We start from the raw sequence: 18651 nt of genomic DNA, 5'->3' as shown, positions 1-18651 counted from the left end.
AGCCTGGGCGACAGAGCGAGACTCCGTCTCAAAAAAAAAAAAAAAAAAAAAAAAACCCTGAGGCTCAGAGAGGTGAAGTCAGTTACTCAAGGTCACACAGCCCTGCCCAACCAGGATGGGAACTAAAGGTTATCTGACCCGAAGTTTGTGTGCTCAGACAGCATGCCTACTGCATGCCGGGTACCAGGAGGGGACAACCGGAGGTGAATCAGACCTCGTCCCTGCCCCTCGGGTGAGATAGCGCCTGGCGGGCTGCAAATCTAACCTGTAATTCTGTGTGATAACAGCCACTCCCTTCTGAATCAGCTGGTGTCTCCTGACAATGTCCTGTGTCTTCCTCAGCCTTGTGGAACAGACAGAACCAAGCCCTGTTGAATTTGGGTCCCCATCTTTTTTTTTTTTTTTTTTTGAGATGGAATCCGCTGTGTCATCCAGGCTGGAGTGCAGTGCCGCAATCTCATCTCACTGTAACGTCCACCACCTGGGTTCAAGTGATTCTCCTGCCTCAGCCTCCCGAGCAGCTGGAATTACAGGTGCACGCCACCAGGCCCAGCTAATTTTTGTATTTTTAATAGAGACGGGGTTTCACCGTGTTGGCCAGGCTGGTCTTGAACTTCTAACCTCAGATGATCCTCCTGCCTCGGCCTCCCAAAGTGCTGAGAATACAGGCGTGAGCCACCATGACTGGCTGGGTTCCCGTCTTATAGCAGAGGGGAGACCGAATCACTAGTGAGGGCTGCCCCCTTCAACCCAGGCCTTGAGGACTCCAAGCTCTGGCAAAAGTCCTACAAATGTTGAGATGAAGCATGGGAGACTTGGTGGAGGAGGTGGTTAGAGGCTGGAAGCTCAGGACTCCTCCCATCTCACACTCTCCCGGTTTCCGTCCCCAACTGCCCTGGTCAGAAATGTGGAGCCCAGGAGGAAGGACCTATGCTGAGAAACAGGCTGACCCGGTGCACGTGTCCCCACGATGCAATCTCACCGTGAAAGATCTCCTCCTTTCGGGCAGCAGCGGGGACCTGGTGAGCACCGCCACACCCTCCCACGGGGCGTTGGATCTGGGAAGGCTGCTCGGGTTCGAGGAACCTAAATATTCCCATTTCAGAGACTGGAAAACTGAGTCACAGAAAGGCATGGAATTTGCCCACCGTTAGAGAACATTCCAGTCCCGGGTTCACTGTCGCCTGGGCTGGGGCGTCTTCCTCTGTGGTATTTAGCAGTAACAACAGCAACAAAAAAAAAAAGCTAAAACTGGCCGAGTGTGGTGGTTCACACCTGTAATTCCAGCACTTTGGGAGGCCAAGGCAGGCAGATCGCTTAAGCTCAGGAGTTTGAGATCAGCCTGGGCAACATGGTGAAACCCCATCTATACAAAAAATACAAAAATGAGCCTGGCATAGTGGCACATGCCTGTGGTCCCAGCTACTTGGGAGGCAGAGGTGGGAGGATCGCTTGAGCCCAGGAGGTCAAGGCTGCAGCGAGCTGTGATTGCACCAGTGCACTCCAGCCTGGCCAACAGAGCAAGACTGTCTCAACAATGATAACAAAAGGAACAAAGCTAAAACTGAGAATGCACCTGCTAAATGCCAGGCACTCTTCTAAATGCTTTATTTATCATCTTAAAAATTTTTTTTTTTTTTTTTTTTTGAGGCAGAGTCTCGCTCTGTCACCCAGGCTGGAGTGCAGTGGCCGGATCTCAGCTCACTGCAAGCTCCGCCTCCCGGATTTACGCCATTCTCCTGCCTCAGCCTCCCGAGTAGCTGGGACTACAGGCACCCACCACCTCGCCCGGCTAGTTTTGTATTTTAGTAGAGACAGGGTTTCACCGTGTTAGCCAGGATGGTCTCGATCTCCTGACCTCGTGATCCGCCCGTCTCGGCCTCCCAAAGTGCTGGGATTACAGGCTTGAGCCACCGCGCCCGGCCTTAAAAATTTTTTTTGAGACACAATCTCACTTTGTTGCCCAGGCTGGAGTGCAGCGACACAATCCTAGCTCACAGCAGCCTCAAACTCCTGGCCTCAGGCAATCCTTCTGCCTCAGACTCCCAAGTAGCTGGGACTACAGGCGTGCACCACCACATCCAGCTAATTTTTCTTGTCTTTTTTTTTTTTTTTTTTGAGACAGAGTTCTCTCTTGTTACTCAGGCTGGAGTGCATGGTGCAATCTCGGCTCACTGCAACCTCCCTCCACCTCCCAGGTTCAAGCGATCCTCCTGCCTCAGCCTCCCAAGTAACTGAGATTACAGGCATGCGACATCAGGTCCAGCTAATTTTGTTTTTCGTTTTTTCTTTTTTTTTTTTTTTTGAGACAGAGTCTTGCTCTGTTACCTAGGCTGGAGTGCAGTGGCGCGATCTCGGTTCACTGCAAGCTCCACCTCCCAGGTTCACACCAATCTCCTGCCTCAGCCTCCCCAGCAGCTGGGACTATAGGCACACGTTGCCATGCCTGGCTAATTTTTTTGTATTTTTAGTAGAGACGAGGTTTCACCGTGTTAGCCAGGATGGTCTCGATCTCCTGACCTTGTGATCCACCAGCCTTGGCCTCTCAAAGTGCTGGAATTAACAAGCGTGAGCCACCGCACCCGGCCTAATTTTGTATTTTTTAGTAGAGATGAGGTTTGAGGTTTCACCATGTTGGTCAGGCTGGTGTCAAACTCCTGACCTCAGTGATCCACCTGCCTCAGCCTCCCAAAGTGCTGGGATTACAGTAGGCATGAACCACTATGCCCAGTTTAGACCCAGCTAATTTTTCTTTTAATTTTTTTCTGTAGATATGGGTCTTGCTATGTTTCCCAGGTTGGTCTTGAACTCCTAGCCTCAGGTGATCCTCCTCCCTTGGCCTCCCACAGTGCTGGATTATAGGCATGAGTTACTGCACCCCGCCTGTAATCCCAGCACTTTGGGAGGCTGAAGTAGACAGACTGCTTGAGATCAGCCTGGGCAACATAGTGAAACCCCATCTCTACAAAAAAATTCAAAAATTAGCCAAGCATGGTGGCACGCCCTGTGGTCCCAGCTACTAGGGAAGCTGAGGCTGGAGAATCGCTTGAGCCTAGGAGGCGGAAGTTGCAGTGAGCCAAGATAGCACCACTGCACTCCCGCCCAGGCGACGTAGCAAGACCCTGTTTCAAAAATAATAATAGTCATAATAAAATGAAAAGAAGAAAGCTCTCAAAATTTACGCCATTCTCCTGCCTCCACTGCCACCATTCAGTGGGCCGGGCACGGTGGCTCACACCTGTAATCCTGGCACTTTGGGAGGCCGAGGCGGACAGATCACGAGGTCAGAGATCAAGACCATCTTGGCTAACACGGTGAAACCCCGTCTCTACTAAAAATACATAAAGTCAGCCGGGCGTGGTCACGGGCGCCTGTTGTCCCAGCTACTTGGGAGGCTGAGGCAGGAGAATGGCGTGAACCTGGGAGGCGGAGGTTGCAGTGAGCCAAGATCGTGCCACTGCACTCCAGCCTGGGTGAAAGAGCGAGACTCCGTCTCAAAAAAAACAACAACAACAACAAAAAACGCCATTTTGCGCGTGAGGATATCTGTAGGACTGATTTCTGAAGGTAGAATGGCCAAGTCAAAGGACTGTGTGTTGGTTATTTTGAGTCCTGGTGCCAAGGGAGATTGTGGAGTGATAGTTTTTGTTGTTTTTGTTTTGAGACGGAGTTGCTGTTGCCCAGGCTGGATCTCAGCTCACTGCAACCTCCGCAATTCTCCTGCCTTAGCCTCCCAAATAGCTGGGATTACAGGTGCCTGCAACCATGCCCGGCTGACTTTTTGTATTTTTAGTAGAGACAGGGTTTCACCATATTGGCTAAGCTGGTCTCGAACTCCTGAGCTCAAGTGATCCACCTGCCTTGGCCTCCCAAAGTGCTGGGACTACAGATGTGAGCCACCTTTTTTTTTTTTTTTTTTGAGACGGAGTCTTACTCTGTCTCCCAGGCTGGAGGGCAGTGGCATGATCTTGGTTCACTGGAACCCCCGCTTCCCAGATTCAAGCAATTCTCCTGCCTCAGCCTCCCGAGTAGCTGGGATTACAGGTGCCCGCCACCAGGCCCGGCTATTTATTTATCTATTGAGACGAAGTCTCACTCTGTCGCTAGGGCTGGAGTGTAGTGGCACGATCTCGGCTCACTGCAACCTCCGCCTTCCGGGTTCAAGCAATTCTCCTGCCTCAGCCTCCCAAGTAGCTGGGATTACAGGCACCCGCCACTACGCCTGGCTAACTTTTTGTATTTTTAGTTGAGACGGGGTTTCACCATGTTTCACCATGTTGGCCCGGCTGGTCTCAAACTCCTGACCTCATGATCCACCCACCTCAGCCTCCCGAGTAGCTGGGATGACAGGCGTGAGCCACCGCACCCAGCCTGGGGAGATAGTGTTTTCGATCTGATGACTCTTTCATTTCCTGAAGGTGGTTGGTGTCCCTGCACCCGCCATCATTCCTCTGCTTTTTTCCGTAGCAACAGCATCACCTGGGGGTCTCCCACCTCCTGAGACCTGGGGCTGAGCACTGTCAGGAGCTGGTGCTCACTGAGGATGAGAAGAAACTGCTGGCTAAAGAAGGCATCACGCTGCCCACTCAGCTGCCCCTCACTAAAGTGAGTCTGGGGGGACTTCCAGCCCCGGGTTCATCTCCCCTTCATGCACTTACCTGCGTGGGTGTCCCACCTTTACTTATTCATTTAGAGTCTTTCTCTGTCACCGAGGCTGGGGTGCAGTGGCATGATTTCAGCTCACTGCTACCTCTGCCTCCCATGTTCCAGCGATTCTCCTGCCTCAGCCTCCTGAGTAGCTGGGACTACAGTCACCCGCCACCATGCCCGGATAATTTTTGTATTTTTAGTAGAGACAGGGTTTCACCATGTTGGCCAGGCTGGTCTTGAACTCCTGACCTCATGTGATCCTCCCACCTCGGTCTCCCAAAGTTCTGGGGTTACAGGCATGAGCCACTGCGCTGGCTATGTGTCTCACCTTTAGAATACCCGTACTAGAATGCTACGGTGTGTCTGTCACCAGATCCAAAACAATCAGCCAGAAACTCCATTGTAAATTCAACTCAGAGGTTAATTATCAACATCCAGGAATGAATGGCGGACTCCAGGTGGCAGCAATTGGGGTGCAGCAAACTGTTTTTTTGGAGATAGGGTCTTGCTGTGTCTGGCTGGAGTGCAGTGGTGCCATCATAGCTCACCTCAGCCTTGATCTCCTGAGCTCAAGAGATCCTCCCGCCTCAGCCTCTCAAGTAGCTGAGATGACAGGTGCACGCCACTACACTTGGCTAATTTAAACTTTGTGTGTGTGTGTGTGTGTGTGTGTGTGTGTGTGTGTGTGTAGAAACGGAGTCTTGTTATGTTACCCAGGCTGGGCTGGAACTCCTGGGCTCAAGTGATTCTCCCATCTTGGTATCCCAAAGTGTTGTGATTACAGGCGTGATCTATCATGCCTGGCCCTGCAGACATGTTTTGATTCGACCGTACTGCATTTTATACATTTTTGAATTGCTTGATAATGTTTTTTCTGACCGGTAGATTTTACATGAGAATTCAGTGACTTGAGGCCGGGCATGGTGGCTCACGCCTGTAATCCCAGCACTTTGGGAGACTGAGGCAGAGAATCACCTGAGGTCAGGAGTCCAAGACCAGCCTGGCCAACATGGTGAAACTCCGTCTCTACTAAAATTACAAAAATTAGCTGTGCCCGGTGACGGGCACCTGTAAGGTGCTTCTCAGCCTCCCAGCTTCTCAGGAGGCTGAGGTAGGAGAATCTCCCCTGAACCCAAGAGGCAGAGGTTGCAGTGAGCCGAGATGGTGCCACTGCACTCCAGCCTGGGTGACAAGAGCGAAACTCTGTCTCAAAAACATAAACAAAACAAAACCCAGAAAACCAACTCAATGACTTGAATGGCTTCTGTTCCATATTCTGAAACCTCCATATGTACTAGTCAGTGGCTGGGTAGCTGCTTGGGCTCTAGCTAACCACAGTCCCCACTCAGCCTGCTCACTCAGTATCAATGCCTGAGTTTGATATTCTCATCTGTTTATTTTTTTCTTTCGAGACAGGGTCTTACTCTGTCACCCAGGCTGGAGTACAGTGACGTGACCTTGGCTCACTGCAGCCTCCCCGTCTGGAGTTCAAGTGATTCTCCCACTTCAGCCTCCCTAGTAGCTGGGACTACAGGTGTACCCCATTATGCCTAGCTAATTTTTTTTTTTTTTTTTTTTTTCTGAGACGGAGTTTCCCTCTTGTTGCCCAGGCTGGAGTGCGGTGGCACGATCTTGGCTCACTACAACCTCTGCTTCCCAGGTTCAAGCGATTCTCCTGCCTCAGCCTCCCAAATATCTGGGATTACAGGCGCCTGCTACCATGTCCAGCTAATTTTTTGTATTTTTAGTAGAGACAGGGTTTCTCCATGTTGGTCAGGCTGGTCTTGAACTCCCCACCTTAGGTAATCCACCTACCTCAGCCTCCCAAAGTGCTGGGTTTACAGACATGAGTCACCGTGCCCAGCCTAATTTTTTTTTTTTTTTTTGAGACAGAGTCTCGCTCTGTTGCCCAGGTTGGAGTACAGTGGCGTGATCTCAGCTCACTGCAACCTCTGCCTCCCAGGTTCAAGCAATTCTCCTGCCTCAGCCTCCTAAGTAGCTGGGATTACAGGCGTGTGCAACCACACCCAGCTAATTTTTTTTTTTTTTGTAGTAGAGACGGAGTTTCACCATGTTGTACAGGATGATCTCAATCTCTTGACCTTGTGATCCGCCTGCCTCAACCTCCCAAAGTGCTGGGATTATAGGCGTGAGCCACTGCGCTTGGCATTTTTTTTTTTTTTTTCGTAGAGACAGGATCCTGCTATGTTGCCCAGGCTGGTCTCAAATTCCTGGCCTCAAGCAATCCTCCGGCCTTGGCCTCCCAAAGTGTTAGGATTACAGGTGTGAGCCACCATGCCCAGTCCCATCTGTCTCTGTTTCTGTTGTTGTTGTTGTTGTTGTTTGTTTTGAGATAGGATCTCACTTTGTTACCCAGGCTGGACTGCAGTGGTGCAATCTGCAGTTAGTAGCTCCTGGTCTCAAGGGATCCTCCTGCCTCAGCCTCCCAAGTAGCTGGGACTACAGGCGTGTACCACCACACCCAGCTAATTTTGTTGTTGTTTTGTTTTAGTAGAGACAAGATAACTTTACTAAATGTTGCCCAGGCTAGTCTTGAACTCCTGGACTTAAGCGATCCTCTTGCCTTGGCCTCCCAAAATGTTGGGATGACAGCACTGTGAGCCACCGTGCCCAGCCTGACATTCCCAATTGAAGACACTTATTGGCCGGGCGCAGTGACTCACGCCTGTAATCCTAGCTCTTTGGGAGGCAAAGATGGGTGGATCACCTGAGGTCGGGAGTTTGAGACCAGCCTGGCCAACATGGTGAAACCCCATCTCTACTAAAAATAGGCATGGTGGTGGGGGCCTGTAATCCCAGCTACTCGGGAAGCTGGGGTGGGAGAATCACTTGAACCCGGAGGGTGGAGGTTGCAGTGAGCTGAGATCTCGCCACTGCACTCCAGCCTGGGCGACAAGAGTCAAACAAGAAAGAGAGAGAGAGAGAGAGAGGGAAGGAAGGAAGGAAGGGAGGGAGGGAGGGAGGAAGGGAGGGAGGGAAGGAAGGAAAAGGAAAGAAAGGAAAGCAAAGAAAGAAGAAAAAACATGTATTAATTAGTCTTGAAACACTTCCTGTCTCCAGGGAAAAGTGCTGTTTCCAGAGATGGCCCCAAGGTGACGCAGTGGTACCCGTGCCCAAAGTCTGGTGGGCAGTTGCCCATTTTACAGTATTGGGAGCTGGGAAGAGACCCTCAGACCCAGGTGCCTCCCAGAGACTCTCTGAGGGTTTGGGCAAAGGGTAGCTTCAAGTCATTAGGAATCTGCCTGTGGGTCCTCGGGGATGTCTCATATGGAAAGAGAATGGGGTGAAGTTGTGGGGTAGAGGTTAGGTGAAGTGGGGTCAGGACAGTGGGGACTGTCCCCAAAGTGAAGACTTTAATTTTTTAATTTTAATTATTTTATTTTATTGATTGATTGATTCGTTTATTTATTTGTTGAGATGGAGTTTCACTCTTGTTGCCCAGGCTGGATTGCAATGGCACAATCTCGGCTCACTGCAACCTCCGCCTCCCGGGTTCACACCATTCTCCTGCTTCAGCCTCCCGAGTAGCTGGGACTACAGGCACCTGCCACTGCGCTTGGCTAATTTTTGTATTTTTAGTAGAGACAGGGTTTCACCATATTGGCCAGGCTGGTCTCGAACTCCTGACCTCAGGTGATCCGCCTGCCTCGGCCTCCCAAAGTGCTGGGATTACAGGCGAGAGCCACTGCCCCTGGCCTCCAAGTGGGGACTTGCTGTCCTGACATCCTCCTCTCCATTTCACTTGGCAGTACGAGGAGCGAGTGCTGAAAAAAATCCGCCGGAAAATCCGGAACAAGCAGTCGGCCCAAGAAAGCAGGAAGAAGAAAAAGGAATATATCGACGGCCTGGAGACTCGGTGGGTGGTGCTGGACCCAGACTCTACACTCGGGGAGGGAACTGAGGCCCAGAGAGAAGGAGACGTGGCTAAGACCACACAGCTTAGGGTCTGACAAAATTGGAGGTGGTTCTCCTCTCTGGAAGAGATCATGCTTCTTACTGATTGCAGGGTTGGGAGGATGCCTAGAGACGGTGTAGGGCAAGGGTTTGGGAGACCCTTTGCTCCCTAGAAGGTGTGTGGAGAAAGGACAAAGTGTGACCCATCCTATTCTGACCCTCTGCCTGAAGATAGACACTTCCTTCCTTTTTTTGTGTGTGGCAGAGTCTCACTCTTTTCCCAGGCTGGAGTGCAGCGATGCGGTCTCGGCTCACTGCAACCTCCACCTCCCAGGTTCAAGCAATTCTCCTGCCTCAGCCTCTCCAGTAGCTGGGATTACAGGCGCCCGCCACCAGGCCCAGCTAATTTTTTTTTGTATTTTTGGTAGAGATGGGGTTTCACCGTGTTGCCCAGGCTAGTCTCAAACTCCTGATCTCAGGTGATCTGGCCGCTTCAGCTTCCTAAAGTGCTGGGACTACAGGTGTGAGCCACTGCACCTGATCTGTCCCCTTTCTTTCTTTCTTTTTTTTTTTTTCTGAGACGGAGTCTCGCTCTGTCGCCCAGGCTGGAGTGTGGTGGCGTGATCTCAGCTCACTGCAAGCTCCGCCTCCCAGGTTCACACTATTCTCCTGCCTCAGCCTCCCAAGTAGCTGGGACTACAGGCACCCGCCACCGCACCTGGCTAATTTTTTGTATTTTTAGTAGAGACAGCGTTTCACTGTGGTCTCCATCTCCTGACCTCGTGATCTGCCCACCTCGGCCTCCCAAAGTGCTGGGATTACAGGCGTGAGTCACCACGCCTGGCCCTGGTCTGTCCCCTTTCTTAAATGCAATCTGCTAAGCTTCTCATCATCTTTATCCAGGGTCATTCTCCCCACCACCCTGTGTCCTGGGTGATTGTATCCCATTTCACAGACACAAAAACTGAGACCAGAGAGTGAAGTGGCTCAAGGTCATGCATGGGTCGGTGGGGAGAGTTGAAACTTGAATCTCCTGGGATGTCCGGTTGTCCTGATATTTCTTCTGGAAACATCACTGCCTGAATCTAGGAGGCTCAGCGGTTTCTTGTTTGTTTGTTTGTTTTTTGAGACGGAGTTTCATTCTTATTGCCCAGGCTGGAGTACAATGGTGTGATCTTGACTCACTGCAACCTCCACTTCCCGGGTTCAAGCGATTTTCCTGCCTCAGCCTCCCAAGTAGCTGGGATTACAGGCGCCCACCACCAAACCTGACTAATTTTGTATTTTTAGTAGAGATGGGGTTTCACCACGTTGGCCAAGCTGGTCTAGAACTCCTGACCTCGGGTGATCGGCCCGTCTCGACCTCCCAAAGTGTTGGGATTACAGGTGTCAACCACCGCACCCGGCCGGGGGGCTCAGCCTTGAATGAAGCCCCCTCCGTATTAATGCAGAAATGGGATCTAGGTGGCCGGGCGCGGTGGCTCAAGCCTGTAATCCCAGCACTTTGGGAGGCCGAGACGGGCGGATCACGAGGTCAGGAGATCGAGACCATCCTGGCTAACACGGTGAAACCCCATCTCTACTAAAAAATACAAAAAACAAGCCGGGCGAGGTGGCGGGCGCCTATAGTCCCAGCTACTCGGGAGGCTGAGGCAGGAGAATGGCGTGAACCCGGGAGGCGGAGCTTGCAGTGAGCTGAGATCCAGCCACTGCACTCCAGCCTGGGCGACAGAGCAAGACTCCGTCTCAAAAAAAAAAAAAAAAAAAAAAAAAAGAAATGGGATCTAGGAACCAGGCAGATGTGGGTTCAAATCCCAGCCCCATCTGACCTGCCAGGTAACCTTGGATGAATGACTTCCCCTCTCTGGCCTTGGGTTCCCTGCTTGTAACGTGAGGCCTCCTGGGGAAGATGTCAGTGGGGCTGTCTGGTGTATGCTGGCGTATGCTGAATGTCATCGTGTCTTTCTCCTTTCAGGATGTCAGCTTGCGCTGCTCAGAATCAGGAGTTACAGAGGAAAGTCTTGCATCTCGAGAAGCAAAACCTGTGAGTCTGGGTCCTGCTGGGGCAGAGGACAAGGGAAGCAGCCGCAGAGTCCCTTGCAGGAAAAGCCGAGAACCCATGTGATGGCACAATGACATAGGAAATAAGAGTTTCACCTACGGGCCGGGCGCGGTGGCTCACACCTGTAATCCCAGCACTCTGGGAGGCCAAGGCAGGTGGACCACCTGAGGTCAGGAGTTCGAGACCAGCCTGGCCAACATGGTGAAACACCATCTCTACTAAGAATACAAAAAAATTAGCCGAGCATGGTGGCAGGCGCCTGTAATCCCAGCTACTCAGGAGGCTGAGGCAGGAGAATCACTTGAACTCGGGAGGCGGAGGTTGCCATGAGCCGAGATCGCACCACTGCACTCCAGCCTGGGCAACAGAGCAAGGCTCTGTCTCAAAAATAAATAAATAAGACCGGGCACGGTGGCTCACGCCTGTAACCCCAGCACTTTGGGAGGCTGAGGCGGGTGGATCACAAGGTCAGGAGATCAAGACCATCCTGGCTAACACAGTGAAACCCGGTTTCTACTAAAAATACAAAAAAATTAGCCGGGCGAGGTAGCGGGCGCCTGTAGTCCCAGCTACTTGGGAGGCTGAGGCAGGAGAATGGCGTAAACCCAGGAGGCAGAGCTTGCAGTGAGCTGTGATCATGCCACTGCACTCCAGCCTGGGCAACAGAGCAAGACTCTGTCTCAAATAAAATAAAATAAGTAAAATAAAATAAATAAATAATAAAGAGCCGGAGGCCCTTGAAGGATGGATGGAATTTGGACTTTAGTGGGGCTGGGGGACCCCGGAAATGGATGAGAAGCGGGACCGAGGCCCTTTAGGGCTCAGTGGAGGCCTGCCTGTCTCTCTAAGGTCCCTCTTGGAGCAGCTGAAGAAACTCCAGGCCATTGTGGTGCAATCCACCAGCAAGTCAGCCCAGACAGGCACCTGTGTTGCGGTGAGTCCTGGTGCCCCCAGGAAAGCCAGAGACCTAGGCTTCAGCAGAGGGGCCCACAGGGAGGTGACAGTGAATCCAAGCTCTCCTCGTGCCCCAACTCAAGTATGATCCAGTCTGGTCTTTGGGGCTTCAGTTTCCCTGCCTGTGGGATGGAGGTGCTTGCAGGGGAGGGGAGGGAGGGGGTGACCCTGCTGCTGTCTCCACCAGGTCCTGTTGCTGTCCTTTGCCCTCATTATCCTCCCGTCCATCAGCCCCTTTGGCCCCAACAAAGCCGAGAGCCCCGGGGACTTTGCGCCTGTGCGAGGTAGGGGATCCCCACCTTTGAAACCCTTGTCTGGGCTCCCCAAGTCTCCATCCTAGGCCTCTGGGGGAGGGGGAGAAGACCCCTGTGCTCCTGTTCCCTGAGGCTGGGGGCCAGGGAAAGGAGCATAAGACCCCACCTCCACCATGTCCCCTGTGATGCCCCCCTTCCCCAATCAGTGTTCTCCAGAACTTTGCACAACGATGCTGCCTCCCGCGTGACCTCTGATGCTGTGCCGGGCTCCGAGGCCCCAGGACCCCAACCCGAGGCTGACACAACCCGAGAAGGGTCTCCAGGAAGCCCCGGGGCAGACTGGGGCATCCGGGACACTGCGAACCTGACCAATTGGATGGAGGAGGTGGACAACGCCACCCTGGTCCTGAGGAATGCAACAGAGGGGCTGGGCCAGGTCGCCCTGCTGGACTGGGTGGCGCCTGGGCCAAGCACTGGCTCAGGACGTGCAGGGCTGGAGGCGGCGGGAGACGAGCTGTGAGCCCCGCCAGGACTATGCTCCCAGGCCCCTCTGCCCAGGGGTGCCTTGGGGATGCTGCGCTGGACAGCGACCCACCTGGGGATGGGACGTGGAGCCGAGACCCCCAGCAGACACAGGTCAGAATGGGGGAGCACAGCTCACAGCACACACCCAGGGGCCTGACTAAGGGGCCATGCAGACCGACACCAGGAACATGGCCAAAGAGAGAGCCACAGGACCTGGGGGAAATACACCACAGAGCCAGGAGAGCAGAAGCAAGAGAAACACAACATACAGCCTGAAACAGACCCGGAAGAGACACAGCCTGAAACAGACTCAGACAGACACAGCCTGACAACTGACCCAGACAGACAGGGACCAGACCACAACCTGAAACAGGACCAGACAGGACCATAGCCTGAACAGAATCCAGACAGACAGACAGACACAGCCTGAAACAGACCCAGACAGACACAGCCTGAAACCGACCCAGACAGACAGACAGACACAGCCTGAAACAGACCCAGGACAGACAGACACAGTTCTGAAACAGACCCAAACGAACAGATAGACACAGCCTGAATCACAGACCCAGACCAGGAGAGGCAGACACAGCCTGAACGGACCCGATCAGACAGGACAGACGCCACACACCACAACAGATGGCCCAGCAACCGCTCCCTCGCACCACTGGGAGGAGGCAGCCGCCGAGACTGCAGGGCAGCCTGGCCCCAGAGCCCTGGGTGCGCCCGGGTCTTGGGAGCAGCCCACGGCCCACAATCACCCCCCTTTTCTTAAGACTGCCCTGATCCGAAATAAAGTACTTTGACAGAACCTTTCTTTTGTGTGGAGCGAGTCTGGGGCTCCTCGATCCCCAGAAGAGGTGGGCCAGCCTGGGATGGGGGAGTGGATGGTGCGGGCTCCACACCCGCCGGATGCCCGGCTGGAGCTGCGGAGGGGAGAGGCGCCGGGACACGAGTTCAGCACCTTGGAGAGCGCGGCGGGGGCGGAGTGCGGGGAGGCAAGTGTGGCGCTTTCAAGGTTCCGCGCGGGGGTTTTGCGGAAGGCAGTGCCCCTTCCCGGGGTCTGGGCGGTCCACCCTGCTCGTTTGCGGGTGAGGATCACGGAGCGTCGAGTGGAGGGAGCTGCCCAAGGTCACAGGCTGGGGAAGGTGGAACCTGGCTCGTCTGAGCTCTGCGCTTTCCTGTGGGGGTCGCCCCCCACTGAGGGCCATGTGTGCGCCTGCCAGGCTGCAATCCCAATTGGGCCAAAGCACTGGAAGGGGCTCATAGCCTGGGGGAATTTTTTTTTTTTTTTTTTTTTTTTTTTTTGAGACGGAATCTGGCTTCTGTCGCCCAGGCTGAGTGCAGGGTCGGATCTCACGCTCACTGCAACTCCGCCTCCCAGGTTCACGCCACTCTCCGCCTCAGTCTCCCGAGTAGCTGGGATCTACAGGTTGCCCTCCACCCGCCCTGCTAGTTTTTTGTATTTTTTCAGTGAGAGACGGTTTCACTGGAGTTAACCAGGGGATGGTCTCGATCTCCTGACCTCGTGCCGCCGTCTCGGCCTCCCCAAGTACTGGGATTACAGGCTTGAGCCACCGCACCCGGCCAACCTGGGGGCAAATGTTAAACAAACAAACAAAAAATGCGCATAAGTGTATAACTACAAACTGAGTGCTTAGAAAATGACAGCTGCCATATTGACTTCATCATCAGAAAACTGGCCTGATCCCTCCAGAGGTGGGGTGGGTGAGGTGAGCCCTTGTTCCTCCCCTCCAGGCTTGAGGGGCAGGGATTGCAACGGAGCCCAGGCAGGTGGTTCAGGGAGGAGGGGACCACGAACTCCTGACCCAGGGGGCGAGGACCTGCCTCAAATTGGGAATTTAAACACTCACTGGGCACGGTGGCTCACGCCGGTTAAGTCCAGTACTTTGGGAGGCCGAGCTGGCCTGAATGCTTGAGCCCAGGAATTTAAACCAGCCTGGGCCACATAGTGAGACCCCCGTCTCAACAACAAAAAAAATGCAAACAATTAGCTGGGTGTAGTGGCACAAACCTATAATCCCAGCTACTCGGGAGGCTGAGGCAGGAGAATCGCTTGAACCCAGGGAGGCAGAGGCTGCAGTGAACTGAGATCAAGCCACTGCATTCCAGCCTTGGTGACAGAGTGAGACTCTGGCTCAATGAAATAAAATAACATAACATAAACACACTGAGATGCAAGAAGGAAATTTTTTATTGCATTGAGGACTCTTCCAGAAGCCTGGTGGACCCACGTCTCCCTCCAGCCCTGAAGGTAGTGCAAAGCCTCCACTGCGTCCCCCACTTCGAGGTGGGTCTCCCCTCCTGCAGGGTCCATGGAGGAGGGGTAGGGTGGGTGTGGGGGGCCCAGAGGGGAGGCCCTGGGGGCAGAGGGAGTTCACTCCTGTTTAAACTGGAGACCCGGGAGGGCCCAGCCGCACCTCTGGACAACACTCCAAGTCAGAGAATGGGGTGTGGCAGGGGCTCAGCTGTTAGCTCTGGGGTGTGGCTTCTTCCCCAAACCCCACCAAAGGCCCCCAGAGCCCAGGGAGAGACCATGGAGGGCAGGTGCAACCCCTGGCCTGCAGCACAGCTCTCAGAGCCCTCAGGCTCCCGGGGACAGAAACAAGTAACAAAGTGAGACCACGAGAGGAAAAGAATCCACAGTTGCTACAAAAAGCCCCACCCTCCCCAAGCACCCTGGTCAGCTGGGGACCGCCTCGGCCTTCACCCTTTTGGGGGGTCTGTTGGGGGCAGGGCTGGTGGGCCGCTCCCGTTTGGGGCTGGCGGGCTCTGAGCCGTTGTGCTGGGCGCAGGGCTCCTGCCTGGGGCCGGCAGGGATAGAGCCGTTGATCCGGGTGGGTGATTCCTCCTTGGGCTCCAGCTTGGGGGTAGGCGGGCGGGGCAGGGGCGGCAGCGCCCTCTCCAGCACGCGGGGGCCGTCCCAGGTGGGGATCTCCAGCCCCAGGTGCTTCATGAGCTGGGTCATGACCTCGTCGACGTAGCCGTGGATGCGGAGGTCAGCATGGCGGTCCTGCCGGGGGGGCGGGACGGGTCAGGCATGGGGGACAGAGGGTGCACGGCGGCCCTGGGCAGGGGTGGGCTCAGACACCTACGTGCTTGGTGGGCTGCAGGTTGACGATGACCAGGCGGCCCCCCCGGCGCTTGGTAGCCAGCGGCAGGTTCCCACTGGGTCGGATCTGCAGTGATGTTCCCAGCGTGATGGACAGGTCGGCGTTCCTGGGGCCAGGGAGTGTGGGCTTAGCCTGATCCCTTCCCCAGCCCCGCTCCTGCCAACATCTCGAGCCAGCCCTGGGGTCTGGCTCACACCTAGGTCATCTGTGCTCACTGGGGCGGTCAAGGCCGGCCCCACTCCCGAATCAGCCTTTGGGATCCCACCCCGCCCTCCTCTGCTGTCCACTGGCAGGGTCATTGATCTGGACAGCGGGCCCTTAGACACTTCTAGGGAGCACCACAGTGTGCTAAGAGCTTGGACGCCTAGGGTGGGACCCTGGCTCAGCCACCTCCCCGCTGGGCAGCACTGGATAGAGGAGACACCTGGCCGAAGCCTTGGTTTCCTTGTGCAGCACCCACCCAGAGCCATGAGGCGAGGAGTACGTGTGTGTATGCGCGCGCGCAGCCCCTGGCCTGGCCCACCTCCTCCAGGAAGCCTCCCCTGCCTCTGAGCCAGAGCCACTGCCCCATGCTGGAGCTGGCTGTGTTTCTGCCGTCGCCCTGGCCCACCCCACCATGGGCTCCCTGGGTGGGGGTCAGACCTGCTGGCCTCATCGGCAAGTGCCAGGTCCCGGTCGGGCAGGGAGTCCTCCCAGTCTAGGATGGTGTCCCTCAGCTCCCCCCTGCAATGAGGAAGCCAAGGAGAGTTCACAGGGGCCTCGCAGCCTCCCCTGGAGCCCAGGGCGTGGGTGGGGGTGGCTCACCTGCAGGCCCGCAGCCCCCTTGCCTTAGCCACGGTGCAGAGCCGGCCCGTGGCCTTCAGGCCCATGGTGCCCACGACTGTGTCCCGGACGTATTGCCTGTGTCGGGGAGGAAGGGGGAGGATGGGGCTGGGTCAGCCCCCGTGGGTGACTCTCGCACTGTTTCTAGGGCGACGTTCTCCCAGGAAGGTGGGGGGTGGACAGGTCACCAGAACTAGCACCCAGCAACACGAACGAGGAGCCTTCCATGAATAACGGGCCAGGATGCTGCTCGGTGCCCACAGCACAGAAAACAAAGCAGGAAACTGTCCCAGACAAAGCTCGAGAGACAGGACCCTGCATGGGATCCCAGACCAGGAGAAACAGGAACCACTGGAGCATGGGGACAACAGGCCGAGTCTGGATTCAGGATTAGAGAAGGCGATGTCCACTTTACTTTTCCTGACTTTAATCGTTATACTGGGACAGGCGCAGTGGCTCATGCCTTTCATCCCAGCACTTTGGGAGGCCGAGGCAGGTGGATCATGAGGTCAGAAGTTCAACACCAGCCTGGCCAATATGGTGCAATCCCATCTCTACTAAAAATACAAAAATTAGCCTGGTGTGGTGGCGGGCACCTGTAGTCCCAGTTACTCAGGAGGCTGAGGCAGAAGAATTGCTTGAACCGGGAGCTGGAGGTTGCAGTGAGCCGAGATTGCGCCACTGCACTCCAGCCTGGGTGACAGAGCAAGACTCTGTCTCCAAAACAAGGAGACACAGAGATAAGAAGGCCCCTGGAGCTATAGGTCCAGGACTACCAAGGGTGGCTGGCTGCCACCAGCAGCCAGGAAAAGGCAGGAAAAATCCTCCACTACAGGTTGCAGAGGAGCATGGCCCTGCAGACACCTGGATTTTGGACTTCTGGCCCCCAGAACTGTCGCAAATTTCTATTGCTCTAAGCTGCTTATCTGCGGCAGGTTGCTATGGCAGTGCCAGGACACAGATGTACCCCCCAAGAAGGGAAGCATGACCCCCAAATCCCTCTAGGAGGCAGACATGGCCCTCAGATCCCCCCAGGAAGAAGGCATGACCCTCAGATCACCCCAGGAGGGAGGCATGGCCCCCAGATCCCTCCAGGAAGGAGGCATGCCCCCCAGATCCCTCCAGGAGGAAGGCATGACCCCCAGATCCCTCCAGGAGGGCCATATCCCAGTCCCCCCACATCCTCAGGGTCTCTGGGACAACAGATTCGACCCCCAACCCCCTCTGGCAGAGCCCGCCCTGAGGGAGGGATGGCGGCTGCATGGCTCACACCGTGCACCCGCCTGGGGAAGCCTGGCAGAGCCTCTGCCCCTGCACCCAGGTGACACTCACGTCTTACACTTGGCACATTCTTCCACGAACATGTTCCCATGAAGCTCTGCCAATTTGTCCCTGTGGGAGAAGAGGCTCGATGGTGCAAAGGGCTCCCTGGATGCCCAGGCTTTGGGGCTGGTGCTAAGCCCCTCTACTCCAGGAAGGCTTCCCGGACTCCTCTCCCACAACGTTGATCAAATCCTTTCTGGCTCTTCTAGCTCCTGGCTCCACCACTCATCTGCTATGTGTCTCTGGGCAAGTGGCCGAACCTCTCTGAGCCCAAGGAATCATTAACCCCTGTGGCTGAACCCACCTTAGATAACGGGAAGCCCTTTCCACTCAGAAGATGCCCATCCCCTCCGACAGCATATGGGAACCTCTTGGTGTCACCAGGTCAGAAGCACAGGAATTCAAATTCCCAGTTTATAATGGAAGAAACCGAGGCAATGCGTGGCCCTGAAGCATGAGGTCCAATCCCAGCTTCATTTTATTCATTTATTTTATTTTATTTTATTTTTTGAGACAGAGTCTCGCTCCGTCGCCCAGGCTGGAGTGCAGTGGTGCGATCTCAGCTCACTGTGAGCTCCGCCTCCCAGGTTCACGCCATTCTCCTGCCTCAGCCTCCCGAGTAGCTGGGACTACAGGCGCCCGCCACCATGCCCAGCTCATTTTTTGTATTTTTTTTTTAGTAGAGATGGGGTTTCACAATGTTGGCCAGGATGGTCTAAATCTCCTGACCTCATGATCCGCCTGCCTTGGCTTCCCCAAGTGCTGGGATGACAGGCGTGAGCCACCGCACCCAGTCCTCCTTTAGTTTTTTTTTCCGAGACAGAATTTTACTCTGTCGCCCTGGCTGGAGTGCAGTGGCGCGATCTTGGCTCACTACAACCTCCACCTCCCGGGTTCAAGCGAGTCTCCTGCCTCACCCTCCCGAGTAGCTGGGATTACAGGCATAAGCCACCACGTCTGGCTAATTTTTCTTTTTTTTTTCTTTCTTTTTCTTTTTTTTTTGAGACGGAGTCTC

General features: G+C 54.7%; 2 protein-coding genes across 6 annotated transcripts in view; one reads left to right on the top strand and one right to left on the bottom strand.

The window, feature by feature from the left end:
* The window catches only part of CREB3L3 (cAMP responsive element binding protein 3 like 3), an 18455-nt gene extending 6015 nt beyond the window's left edge, over positions 1-12440 (top strand). For 2 of the 3 annotated variants that reach the window (XM_017847263.1, XM_017847262.1), the window contains exons 4-10: positions 904-1022; positions 4468-4605; positions 8421-8527; positions 10541-10609; positions 11477-11561; positions 11769-11865; positions 12042-12440. In XM_017847263.1, coding sequence (XP_017702752.1) covers positions 904-1022; positions 4468-4605; positions 8421-8527; positions 10541-10609; positions 11477-11561; positions 11769-11865; positions 12042-12355 — 929 coding nt within the window. In that variant the 3' untranslated portion in view covers positions 12356-12440. The remainder of the gene's footprint in view (positions 1-903; positions 1023-4467; positions 4606-8420; positions 8528-10540; positions 10610-11476; positions 11562-11768; positions 11866-12041) is intronic. The other variant, XM_017847264.1, reaches the window with a different exon arrangement.
* Positions 12441-14554: 2114 nt separating this feature from the next.
* The window catches only part of SIRT6 (sirtuin 6), a 9923-nt gene continuing 5826 nt past the window's right edge, over positions 14555-18651 (bottom strand). For 2 of the 3 annotated variants that reach the window (XM_017847244.1, XM_017847245.1), the window contains exons 4-8: positions 17646-17705; positions 16296-16391; positions 16134-16214; positions 15474-15597; positions 14555-15391 (exon numbers count right to left, since the gene is read on the bottom strand). In XM_017847244.1, coding sequence (XP_017702733.1) covers positions 15062-15391; positions 15474-15597; positions 16134-16214; positions 16296-16391; positions 17646-17705 — 691 coding nt within the window. In that variant the 3' untranslated portion in view covers positions 14555-15061. The remainder of the gene's footprint in view (positions 15392-15473; positions 15598-16133; positions 16215-16295; positions 16392-17645; positions 17706-18651) is intronic. The other variant, XM_017847246.1, reaches the window with a different exon arrangement.

This window comes from Rhinopithecus bieti, unplaced genomic scaffold (assembly GCF_001698545.2).
Source record: "Rhinopithecus bieti isolate Rb0 unplaced genomic scaffold, ASM169854v2 scaffold_28055, whole genome shotgun sequence".
Taxonomy (NCBI): Eukaryota; Metazoa; Chordata; class Mammalia; order Primates; family Cercopithecidae; genus Rhinopithecus; species Rhinopithecus bieti.
Note: the sequence above shows the minus strand (reverse complement) of the source record. Positions and strands in the feature narration are given on the sequence as shown.